The following is a 12,713-nucleotide window of genomic DNA, read 5'->3' as shown; positions in this document are numbered from 1 at the left end:
GTGTCTCTGGCTGTCTTTTCTTAAGTCTCAGCCTCATAATGGCTTCCTTGACTTTCACTGGCACAACCCTGTTCCTCCTGCTGACACACATGAATAACAGCCTCCAAAGGCAATCAAAATGTGTCTGGAGGTGTGTCTGGGCAAAGACATATTTTTTTATTGATTTGGCTCTGTACTCCACAATGTTAGATTTATAATCAAACAATTCATGTGCGGTAAAAGTTCACATTCGCATGGGCATTTTAATACATTTTGGCTTCACCATGTAGAAATTACAGCACTTTTGGACCATGTGGACCAGACTTATGTGAGTGTCAAGAAAGCCATTATGAGGCTGAGAAATAAGGAGAAGAAAAAGTCAAAGACATGGGCCAAACATTAGGCTTACCAAAATCAACGGTTTGGAACATCATTAAGAAGGAAGAAAGCATGGTGAGCTCAGAAATCATAAAGAGCTTGGTAAGCCAAGGAAGACCATTATGGTGAACACAATGAACTGGAGGCATTTGGTTGCACTTGAGCGAACAGGATGCTTCAGTACAGTTCAGAATTAATTCTGCTGCTGCTAGTAGCAGGTACATCATCAATGAAGACAAGTGAGTCAGTAGCTACCTGTGGCAGCCATGCCATGTCTTCCTTGGCCTACCAGGCTCTTTGTGATTTCTGAACTCACCAGTGCTCTCTTTCTTTTTAATGATGTTCCACACAGATGAGTTTTGCCTATGACTCAGATTGTTTTTTACTTATTTCTCCAGACTCAAAGGCAATCAAAATGCAAGAATCAAAACTCAATATTTAAAGCTATCTTATACCGGTACTAAGGAACACATCTGACTAATCAGAAACACTTGTGATGCCATTTGTCCCAATTGTTTGATTACAAATAAAAAATAGTAGAGTACAGAGCCAAATCAAAAAAAATGTCTCTGCCCCAAATATTATGGCACTCGTTGTATATTTTACAAAGGTCCTTAGACAGTCGCTGGACTGAAAAAAAAGTGTTGCCTATATTTTTACTGAGCTTCTCACGCTTGGAGCCTTCCTATACATTCTGGTTTATGTTCCAGCAAAAGTTTAAGACAATACGTGTTAAGGGATGATTTGCCCTTACTATTTGTTGAAAATTAATTTCTTTGTTGAAAATTTAAGAGTTCAAAGTAAAAGCAAAGTCAATGTCAATGAGCCAAAACTACATTGTTGTTTGTAAATTTAAAGAAAGAAAAGTATGGAAAGACTTCAGCAACAACCTTAATTGCTCAAAAGATGGGCTGCAACAAAATTCAGCATGCAAACAGAGACGCCAGGACACTAGTTTGAAAACCTTAGCTTGCCTTGAACGGCCCAGAGACCGTGACCGGAAGTAGCCGGATGTTTATCTGTTCTGTGGTAAATAGATAAAGGGTCCCGTGGGCTGTAGATTACTGCGCTATTGTTTTCCGTTTCCAGAAGTGGCTCCAGCTGTCAGCGCTGCTGCGAGCGCCGTGGGAGACCAGTCTGCACGGCGAGGTTACAGCGAGTCCCCAGCGCAACACACCACCTGTCGGACAACAAATTAACATGTGCGCGGTCGATTACAAGTCCAGACAGATTTATGTGCCGTTTATTAGGACTCTCTCCCGCAACCAGACTCGTATGATTCGCACTTATACTGCCGCGTGTTCATCCTTGGTTATGAGCCGGAAGACTGATGGAAGGGACGCGAGGATTTAATTGGATCCAGCAACTTTAAACCTGGCGGTGAAGGGACATTAAATCTATAGCAAAGTCTTATTTGCAACATAAAGGTGTTATTGCGAAACCGGGCTTAATTTTAACTGGCTGAATTTACACTGAATGGTATGTACACTGGAAGTGTGAATTCACATGACAGAATCATTTAAATACCCATCACTTCTCCCTATACACATAATAAAATATAACGTTCTTGTGTAAACCTGCAATGAAAACGACTCACTGAATATGAATTTACTGCTGCATGGGAATCGGACCAGCTTTGCTCTGCTGTGTTATTCTTGCGTAAGGTAATTAAGCCGAACTGCTATCGTATATAGCCTACTCAGCTGCATAAATGGGCTGTAAGTGAAAATCTCATTTAAGTTGCTCTGTAAACGTGAATCGACTAAATGTATATTAAATGAAAATTAAATAAACCACCCTACAAACACATTAGGTAATGTCAACGTTGCACTTTGGTCATAATTTGGTAAATCGCAACATTACCAACAGGTGACGTTGTGACAACATTGATATATGGTCGCAAAATAACCAGTCCTCATGGAGACTGTTCTGCATTGCAGTAACGTTATAGAATTACGTCAATACGATGTAATTTAATAACGTAACAATTACGTTATATCACAGTCCTCATCCTTACTTCATTAGAAACGTTACTGGTACGTTGTCAGAACGTTTGTAAATGTCTGTCTGCGCCTGCACGTTTACGCTTGGACCGTTAATACGTTATATCCAATCACATGCGCATATTGCTGTGACGTAAGAGGTAACGTGATCTTGGAAGAAGGTGGCTGTTTCACCGTGGTACCCTGCAGGGTAGTGTTATCAGTCCTGTCCTGTTTAATATAATGGTGAATGATATGTTTGATGCAGTGGGAGATGGCTTTGGTAGATCTCTCTTTGCAGATGACGGAGCAATATGGAAGAGAGGCCACAATGTTGAATATTTGATGAGGCAGATGCAGGGAGCCTTAGATAAGGGGCAGGCTTGGGCTGATAAGTGGGGTTTTACATTGTCAGTATCAAAGACAAAATATGCGATCTTTGGCAGAAATAAGGAAATAGATAGGGGCTTAAGGTATATGGAGAACCCATTGAAGAAGTTTTTTAAGTTTTTAGGTGTGTGTCTGGATGAAAAACTGACATATAAGAGCACATGTGGAAAAAATGGTAAGTGTGAGAAGGTTGTAAATATTATGAGGTGCTTGACTGGCTGTTCCTGGGGGGCAGATAGAAATTTAATGCTGATGATTTATGGCTATGATAAGAGCAATCTATGACTATGGGTGCTTGGCATGTGGTTCAGTGGCCAAGTCTACGCTGGCTAAGTTGGATGTTGTTCAGGCCAGGGCTCTGAGGTTGTGCACTGGGGCATTCCGGAACCCCGGCGCTGCTGGTGGAAACGGGGGAGGTTCCACTGAGGCTGCGACGTGAAAAAATAGCGTTAAATTATTGGATTCAGCTAAAAGGCTTTGGACCAGCTCTTCCATTTCTCTGTTAACAGAGTGCTGGGGGTTTGAAAAGGGTGGCAGTAGGATTAATAGGGGCAGCTATATAAATTCCGTAAGGAAGTACTCAGAGCAACTGGGATTTAATGGAATTAAGGTAAGGCCCTCTGTATGCTGGCCACCTATCCCTTGATGGATGTGGACAGAGATTGATGTGGACTTAACAATAAAAGAGTTAATACAGAAAGGTGAAATAGGAAATGTTGCAGCGTATGTAGTGGATGGGGTAACTATATAAATATTCATACTGATGGCTCAAGAGATCCTGAAAGCAGAAGAGTGGGAGTTGGCTTATACGTACCCCATGTACAAGTCTGTCAGAGTAGAAGGTTACCTGATGGGATATCAATATTCTCTGCTGAGCTGGTTGCTTTGTTGTGGGCATTGTGGCAGGTGGAGGAAGGGGGTTTGGGTAATGCTGTCTTGTGCCCTGATTCATTATCTGCCTTGATGGCATTGGGGGGAGGTGAGGGGAGAAGAGCTAGAATAGACATAGTTGGGGAGATTTTAATGATGGTTTTTAAACTGGAGAGGCAGGGATGTAGTGTGGGGTTTTTATGGACTTGCAACTCGTGGAGCAGAAGAGAGAGTGGATTGAAAGAGAAGTGGGTAACATTGGATATTTGGTTCAAGATCATGTGAAGAGGAATTATTATAACTATATGCCAATATTTACTGATGGATCTAAAGATCTAGGGAGTGGACATGTAAGAACAGAAGTGTACATACCTGTGTTTGATGTAGTCATATGCAAAAGAATTAGTGATAGATTATCTGTATTTACAGCAGAAATAGTTGCAATAATCTTAGGATTACAATGGGTAGAAGAGGTAAGGCCTGGGAGAGTTGTCATTTGTTCAGACTCTACTGCAGCTCTTAATAGTTTGAACTCAAAAGAAACAATAAGAGATGATTTATTGATGGAAATATTTACGATAATGCTAAGAATACAAAGAGTTGGAATTGATGTACAATTTTGTTGGGTTCCTGCTCATGTTGGTGTGCAGGGTAATGAGAAAGCAGATGAAACTGCAAAGAGAGAGCATTGAAATTAAATGACAATGAAATAATGAAAGTTCCCTTTGGAAAAAGTGAGGCCAAATCATTAATAAGAGAGGCAGTGAGTGATTTGTGGCAGAAGAAGTGGGACATAGATATCAAAGGGAGACACTATTACAGTATACAGAAATCCATTAAGGTGAAGGCTTTCAAAGGGAAGTGCAGAAGAGAGGAAGGGGTTTTTTCAAGGTTAAGATTTGGACACACTGGATTAAATTCAACTCTTTATTTAATGACAAAGTGTATTTCAGATAAATGTGATATTTGTAATATTCCCGAAAATGTTGAGCATGTCATAATAAGATGTACTACATATAATTCAGAGAGGAACACTTTACGTGATAAGATATATGAGCTAGAACGGGAATGGAATTTCTCTTTATTTTCCTTAACGATACAGGATTATATCGTGATATATAATTTTTTTGTTATATATATATATATATATATATATATATATATATATATATATATATATATATATATATATATATATATACTTTTATTTTATTTATTTTTTTATTTTTTTAATGTAATCCTATGTAAAGCCCTGATGTTACACACTCCGATACAGTAGGTGGCGGTATGCACCTATACATGTTTGTTTACGATCCGCCATTAAATTTAGAGGAGGAGAATAAGAAGAAGAAGAAGAAGAATTATTATTATTATTATTTCACCGTGGTTAGACGACGTTAAAGAGCAGGTGAGTGTTGCACTATGCTTTTATATTTTTAACTGAATGTATTGCAGACCTTTTCAGTTAGTAGTATTTGCAATGTAATGTTGGAGTCCTACTTTCAGCATGCATGTTTGCAGTTCTAGCTGAATGTTGCTAATGCTTTAAGTTAGCCGGTGAAATGGTGGCTTTCAGACCTGCCGTTTGGCGTCTGTTCTGGGGCTAATTTGAGTCTTAACCTTGAAAAAACCCCTTCCTCTCTTCTGCACTTCCCTTTGAAAGCCTTCACCTTAATGGATTTCTGTATACTGTAATAGTGTCTCCCTTTGATATCTATGTCCCACTTCTTCTGCCACAAATCACTCACTGCCTCTCTTATTAATGATTTGGCCTCACTTTTTCCAAAGGGAACTTTCATTATTTCATTGTCATTTAATTTCAATGCTCTCTCTTTGCAGTTTCATCTGCTTTCTCATTACCCTGCACACCAACATGAGCAGGAACCCAACAAAATTGTACATCAATTCCAACTCTTTGTATTCTTAGCATTATCGTAAATATTTCCATCAATAAATCATCTCTTATTGTTTCTTTTGAGTTCAAACTATTAAGAGCTGCAGTAGAGTCTGAACAAATGACAACTCTCCCAGGCCTTACCTCTTCTACCCATTGTAATCCTAAGATTATTTGCTAGTTTGAGTATTTAACGCTAACAACACAGTGCAAATGTTTTTCTGTTAGAAAACATATTTGCTAGTTTGAGTATTTAACACTAATAGCCCAGTGGAATTACCTAGCTGATCTCGGTGATGACCTGTTTGGTTAGTTAACAATTGCTAGCTCAACATGTATAAACGGCGGTCCGTAAAGCACCTTGTTCATGTCCTCATGAGATACCAACATGCTGTTTGCTAGTTAAAATGTGATGTTAAATTAGTTGTGGTGTGGTGTTCATGGCTGGTGTTTGGGGAACTGGAGTTAGCAAGCCTTTTCAAGCTAGCATTGTTGGCGCCTGTTTTGAAAGCTGTGCGTCCGGAGGGCAAAACCAGATATATAAATATAGAAATATCTTTGGCAAAGCGGAGCTTTAGAATGTCGCCAGCAGTGTGTGTGCGTGAGCTCGATAATGCATTTTGTCACAGAAAAGGTCGTTTGTCGCCTTGTATAGTTCATTACAGTTGGGATAGAAATATGTCTATGATAGAAATGACTATAATTAAGTGGTACTGTGCTGTTCGCCTTAATTGGTCGCCGTGCAAGGTTAATGTGAAGTATCAAACACAACCGGACAGCACTAACCCATAAAAATGTACTTTGAATGGTACTCGCTCAATCGAACGGTAAATGTGAAAAACATTCGATCAGCCTATAGTCAACCGCTCTGTTGACATCCGTAATTCACCTTGTCCATGTTCTAATGAGATATCAACATGCTGGTTAAAATATGCATCATAAATACGATATAAAATAGTTGTGTGGTGTTCTTTTGGTGTTTGACAAACTGGAGTTAGCAAGCCTTTTCAAGCTAGCATTGTTGGCGCCTCTTTTGAAAGCATTTAGCTAAACATTATCTCCATTAAGAATGCAAAAACTCAACCTTTTCCCCCCAAATCCTCTAGCACTATTACTCTATACCTGGTGTAATCGTGGCTTTAAAAAATTTTGCTTTGGTTTCGCGCCAGTGCATTGTGGAATGAAGTTCAATGAAGAACGTTTCTCTGTATGAAAAAAGTGCGCCATAATAAATAGACTTGATAGGGCTTGATTTAGTCGGTAGGAGCAGACCTCAGCCTACAGAAGGCAGCGCTATGCTCACATACTGAGTCAAACTGCAGCCAAAAACAAAGGTGCATAGATCTAATCAATAGGTGTCACTCTTGCTCTAAATTAAACATATTTACTTGTTCTGCAATATTAAAATCATTCAACCGACGTTTCAGTCAGCACCAGATTGCAAAGAATACAATGGCATACATTCTGACGAAGGCCTTCCTAGACAGAACTACAATGGAATGATTTGAATTGTGTAGAACAATTATTTGAACATTTATATTGTGAGCAGTGATGCCTCTGCACTTGATCTGATGGAGCAGAGCAGCGAGCACAGGGCCAGTTAAACTGTCAATCATAATGAAGCGATTCATGGTAATCAAACAGCAGAGTTTTGCCTGGGAGTTTTTTTTGTGTGTGTGTGGTAGTGGGTTTGACTTATGCAAAGCGGTCTAACTTTTTTCATACATTTCATAAGTTGTTTAATAAAGTCATTGGAATAATCTAGGCCCAATTGAAACTGTGTGGAATCATGCAGCATAAATGGCTCCGTAAGAACTATGACTGATGAGCAGTTTTCAGTTTTAGCCACTAGGATGGAGTCTGGTGTCATTAAAGATTAAACCACTTTTAAAAGTGAATTTACAAAATGTCCATTATTGTGGCCTTTGCATTGTAGATGTTGTTATATCATATTGTGATGTCTATTAATTTTACAGCACAGCCCTAAATGACGACAGTAAAAATGCAGTTTTTCCCCTATTCCACTATGCCTTGGCATGCTGCCACTGTAAAATCATGCCCTGCCGTGCTAAAAGTATTTGCTATGATGTTTCCTATACTGTTTCTATAGTCATTCAGTAGCAGCGCTGCTGATGAAAATGTGCAAGATTATCTTTTAAATCAAATGTACTGTATTTCTCACACACACTCACACGTCTGTCTTCCTCTCTCTCTCTCTCTCTCTGCGTGCGGATGGATTGCTTTGACGCGTGTCTCGTATTCTCTGATTCTGTGACTGCACTTGTATGTCCGTGTGCCTTGAGATTTGGATTTGACCTTTGGCGTGCCTTAGCCCAAAGAAGATTGAACGCCGCTGACTTTTAGGATAATCGTCCACATACTTAATACAGCGTTTCCTGTGGAAATTGCTTGTAGGCGTGGTGGCGTCGTAGGTTGCAGTTGGGAGTTTGGTTTGGTCCCAGACAAAAATTGCGAGAATGGTCAGTATAGCCTATGTGACATTTTAAAGATGTTTTAATAATATCCTAATGATAAGTCATTACTGTTAATATTAATAATAAACGTGTAACAGTAGTCAAGGTCTTGGTATTATTCCCGTCTCCCTTTGTCGAGGCTCAGTGTTAATGGTGTGGCGGTGCACACGCTACAATGTTAACAGCAGAAACCCTGTGATAGCCTAAATATGGCTACATGGGCACTAGATTCAAATGTTGATTCTAAATTTAATTTCCCGGGATACAATTAGCCTACAATTTCAAATTATGTATGCCCTAATTTGCATATTAGAACTATTTCCCCCCTGAGCAAAAAATTTCAAATGTTTTTTTTTTTATAGGATGAGTGAAGAAAAGAGAAAGAGAAGGAGCCAGTACGCAAGGAGCTGGAGGTCTGCGAAGAAATGTCTTCGTACGACGAGGGCAAACTCCCACCGTGATGATACTCAGTCATCCTCCAATGGCATTGCAGGACACCGGGAGGAGATTAATATTCCTGAGCCCCGTAACAGTCATGAGGAGGTGACGAGAACTGGTGTCCCTTACTCAGATGTGGAAATTCCACACTTGGGTGAAGATGCCGTTACAGACAGCCAAGTGGACACTGACTTGGATCACCCTAAAGATTCTTCTCTGTGTGAGGAATTGCGGGCCTGGGCAAATGAGTTCTCGATCAAGCCTAATGCCTTGGATGCTTTGCTTAAGATCTTGCAGCAACATGGCCACCAAGAACTGCCTTCCACCAGCCACACACTGATGCAAACTTCCAGGGATGTATTTGCTCAGTGGGTTTTTAAAAATTTTTTAGTTCCCACCATGCTACACAAGAAGCCATCGAGCATTAATTTCAGAAGAGGTAAGCCCAAAACAATGCAACAGCTCTGACCCGGTCGGGTAATATTATTTATTTATTTTATTTCTTCAGTTATTTTCTACACTTAACTTGTGTAGCCAACCAAATTACATTTCCTCCTGCCTAAGAAAGAGTATAAATTGGTCCCACTAACTGCAAACCTGACAGAAACACAGAAGGAAGAGTGGTAAATCTAGAGTTACTTTTTCAACAAATGTGAGTATTTAAATGGAACAAATGCTGTTAAATGTTCATATAGATTGTTTAAAGAGTATGTGAAAACATTTACTGCTGTTGTATTGTGATTTGTCTACCTGTTATTTATTTAAAGTTTATTTATTTTTAACTTATTTAAAGTTTCAGAGTTATAATCTGTTAAAGTCCCCACACCCATCCTGTTTCCATCTGGGTGTTGAGTACCCCTTTTCAAATGCAAGCTCTCCCCCGAGACTTAGGTGCCGAGAGCCATTGGAAAGCAAATCTGGGTGAATAGAAATTATAAATATGCGAAGCGTCATTGAAAAGGAAACAGAGGAGGAGTGAATTATCACATGCATGAAGCCTTTCCTCCTGGCTAGACCCCATTGTTTAGAGAATGTGAACCTATGATTTAAAGCACTGATGGTTGTTAGAACACAGTAAGGCTTACAGAAATGTTTCATGCTTTTGTGTGGAGTCCTTATGAGACGAAAAATAGTGCATTGAAAGTCCTTGAATTTGATTTAACGTTGTCCATATGAACCCTGTTTTCATGTTAAACATTTTATCATTGAGGCTCGCTGGGGGGGGGGGGGGGCTCTCTCTTCCGTGTGCAGTTCTGACCATGGTTTCGCCGTGCCATGTTTGCATTATGGCGATTGTGAAATTTGTTGTAGCTTTGAGCTGGTCTGATTGTCCTTTTTGTTCTGAATTTTGTTGAAGCTACACAAAATTACAAAATGATTAACTCATACTAGCGCTAATGATACCAGAGCCAATCTCTTTCAGCCATTTGTGATGCTGTTTTTGTTTCCCAGAGGTCCGGAGCCCCCAGCTTGGCATTCCAGCTTCACCAAATCCATCAAGCTTTGCAGATGGTATGTTGTTGAATTTTTTTTTTTACTAACTACTTGATGTTGCAGGCAGGGATATAACTTGAGGATTTTGGGTGCTACCCAGCTGGCCTAGTAACTTGGAAAATGTACTTTTTCCAATCTTGTAAGATTGCGTTATTTATTTGCTGAGGTTAACCATGATTCGTTGAAGTTGATGCAGTCACTTCGTTGTGTTGTAGGACTAGGGAAATGCTACAGGAGTTCATTTCATTACCCAGTTTGTTTACATGCATTATAACTCCGATAGCATTCCCCTCGAATTCTGTGGGAAACACAGAATTCGAAGGGAGGGGGGTTGAGTGCCTTTTTATTCTTGTATTCTCGTATATTGTCAATATATAGGCTATTTTCAATAAAGGATCCCATTACCTGAATGACTGAAAAATTATCTGATGTACTCCATTTTTAATAGTTTCATTTGTCAAACAAATAACTAACCTTTATATATCTGAAGTGCTCCCTTTCAAGTACTACTTTGTGTCAAAGATAGCATAACTTAAAAATATAAACAGCGCTACACTGTTCTGTTTGTTGCTTACTTGTCCTGTGTACAAGGTACAGAAGAATAGAAATTAGGCCCCTTTTACAGAGAGATCAGCTTTTCTGCCCCTCTGCCCTGCTACATCTCTCCGTGCTGTCATTTTCGCCTGGATCTTTACATCGTTACATTACTAGCCTTTAGCATTGTGACATTATCTACTCTGTTTTACTGCTTAGCAGCTACCTGGTCCAGACTTTCCCAAATGAATGGTTAAGTGATGGATTTGCTAATGAATTGGTTTCATGAGCACAATATAGGCCTATTTACTTTTGACCCAAATTATTTGCTGAACAGAGTAGCACCAAGGCCTGAAAAGGTAACGGAAAAGAATACATTCCCAAAACATTATTTTCACCAAACACTGACTTCAATTGATTTTCTTTTGCAGAGTTCTCTACATTTTGCGCAGCAGCTCAAATGGAAAGTAGAGCACAAGACCAGACTACAGGTAGTTATGGGATATTATACGGAAACAGCTCTTTGCTCATTGACAGATATTTGCATAGTTGTTTCCAGAGGAAATTCAGTTTTGTGAAAAGTGCAAATATGTAGCCTGAAAGGTACTTTCAGCCACAACTCTTGTTTATATCCAGAATTTCAGAGAGTGGTGTTGCAGCAGCTGGCCACAATCACTGAGACACAAGTAGAAATCACGCAGATGTTAAGGAGACTGAAAAGAAACGAGCCCGGTGCTTTAAGGGTGTCGGTGCTGGATGCACTGGACCCTGCGAAATCCGAAGATGAGCTGCAGGTCTTGGAAGACCAGCTGCAGGACAAAGAACATCAGAGGAAGATGGTGAGCAACTGCAGTGCAGAAGAAGTTTTTTTTTCCCCTTTTAAAATGTATTGACACTCGGTGTTTCTCCTACAATTGCACTGGCGTAGTAAAAGCGCCATTAGTACCAATTGGTTTTGGCAGTGGCAAAGTATATTGTGCATCCCTACTCTCAAGGCAAAACATCGGTAAAGTAAATAACACTAGATTGTCTTTGTGTTATGCAGACACAATATCTGAGTACAATGGGCGGGAAAGACTTGGCAGATGGAGTCCGGCGGGTCATGCTGGCGATTGCTACACACACTGTTTGGAGCAACTACAGTGTGCACGGAAAGAAGGGGAAGAAGCCTCTGAAGAATATGACAGTATACAGTGTCATATTACGTAAGAAATGATTCATATTGTTTCGCAAAATGACCAAGTTGTGTTATTTCCATTGTCTTTTGTTGCGTGTTCATGACAAATCCATTGAAACCATTACCTTTATTGATAACTTTATGAAGGGGCAGTTATGGCCTCCAGGCCAAACGATACCATGGCAGACGTGGCCGTCCAGGTGCAGGAGACACTGAAACATGCCCCTGCCCGATGCAAAAAGGTATGTGAATTCAGGGTTTATTTTATTTCTCCTATCCAGTGACACAACATACTTCCAATGAAATGATATACCTTTTTTGCCCCATGTAATTTAAAATGCAAACCCTGAGCTAAAGGTATTTTTTTATCATCAGAAATTAATCAAAGTGAATGTGTATATGAGGTGTGTGTTTACAGCCATTTCATTGGATATGTCTTTAGGTATCTGCAGAAGCTCCAGGCCCTCCGTCCATCTCTCCTTCAGATGGGGAACTTTAACCATCTTCGATTCCATAAATATTGACTCCTCATCCTTGGTGTTGGGACAAAGTTTTTTAAAATGGACAAAAGTTGTTTATGGACCCACTGCTCCTAAGTAATTAGGATGGATTAAATGCAGAGGACACATTTCACTGTGTGTACATGTATATGCACGTGACTAATAAAGCATTCTTCCTCTTCTTGTTTCTTACTGAATAATGTTCAGTTTTAAAGCACTTGTTTTTAGTTCTTGATGGTGCTACAGAAATTCAGTATAATGTTGCACTTGATGTTTTTTAACTTCCCTTGTTACAACAAAGATCATACCTAATGGGAGTTTATTTGGTGATTGATTGTTTTTTTCCAAGATGCTTGAACATTACTTTATATTTACTTTATACAAGTTGCTTGAGCATTACCGCAAGTTATCCAGGTACATTTCTCACAAAAATGTTAGATTTATATTGGCAGTTGCTGAATCACTAAAAAATTTCATCTGTTGCAGGGTGGTGACGATGTTAAAGCCACCCCCCCCCCCTTTTTTTTTTTTTTTTGGCGAGGCTCAGGTCAAACAACTCTAAGTACAGTACTAGAATAAAAAGAGAAATACAAAATAGGATTT

The 12,713-nt window shown here is 39.5% G+C and overlaps 1 protein-coding gene across 1 annotated transcript; it reads left to right on the top strand.

Annotated features, from left to right (window-relative positions):
- Nucleotides 1–4,928: 4,928 nt before the first annotated feature.
- Nucleotides 4,929–12,294, top strand: LOC118217708. Its single transcript, XM_035399685.1, has 8 exons — nt 4,929–5,007; nt 8,330–8,844; nt 9,858–9,917; nt 10,865–10,924; nt 11,070–11,272; nt 11,479–11,638; nt 11,758–11,852; nt 12,053–12,294. The coding sequence occupies exons 2-8, from the start codon at nt 8,331–8,333 to the stop codon at nt 12,107–12,109; spliced, it is 1,149 nt and encodes a 382-aa protein (XP_035255576.1). The 5' UTR covers nt 4,929–5,007; nt 8,330; the 3' UTR covers nt 12,110–12,294.
- Nucleotides 12,295–12,713: the final 419 nt, after the last annotated feature.

This window comes from Anguilla anguilla, chromosome 18 (assembly GCF_013347855.1).
Source record: "Anguilla anguilla isolate fAngAng1 chromosome 18, fAngAng1.pri, whole genome shotgun sequence".
NCBI classification, from domain to species: Eukaryota; Metazoa; Chordata; class Actinopteri; order Anguilliformes; family Anguillidae; genus Anguilla; species Anguilla anguilla.
The sequence above is the reverse complement of the archived record's forward strand: the minus strand, read 5'-3'. Positions and strand labels throughout refer to the sequence as shown.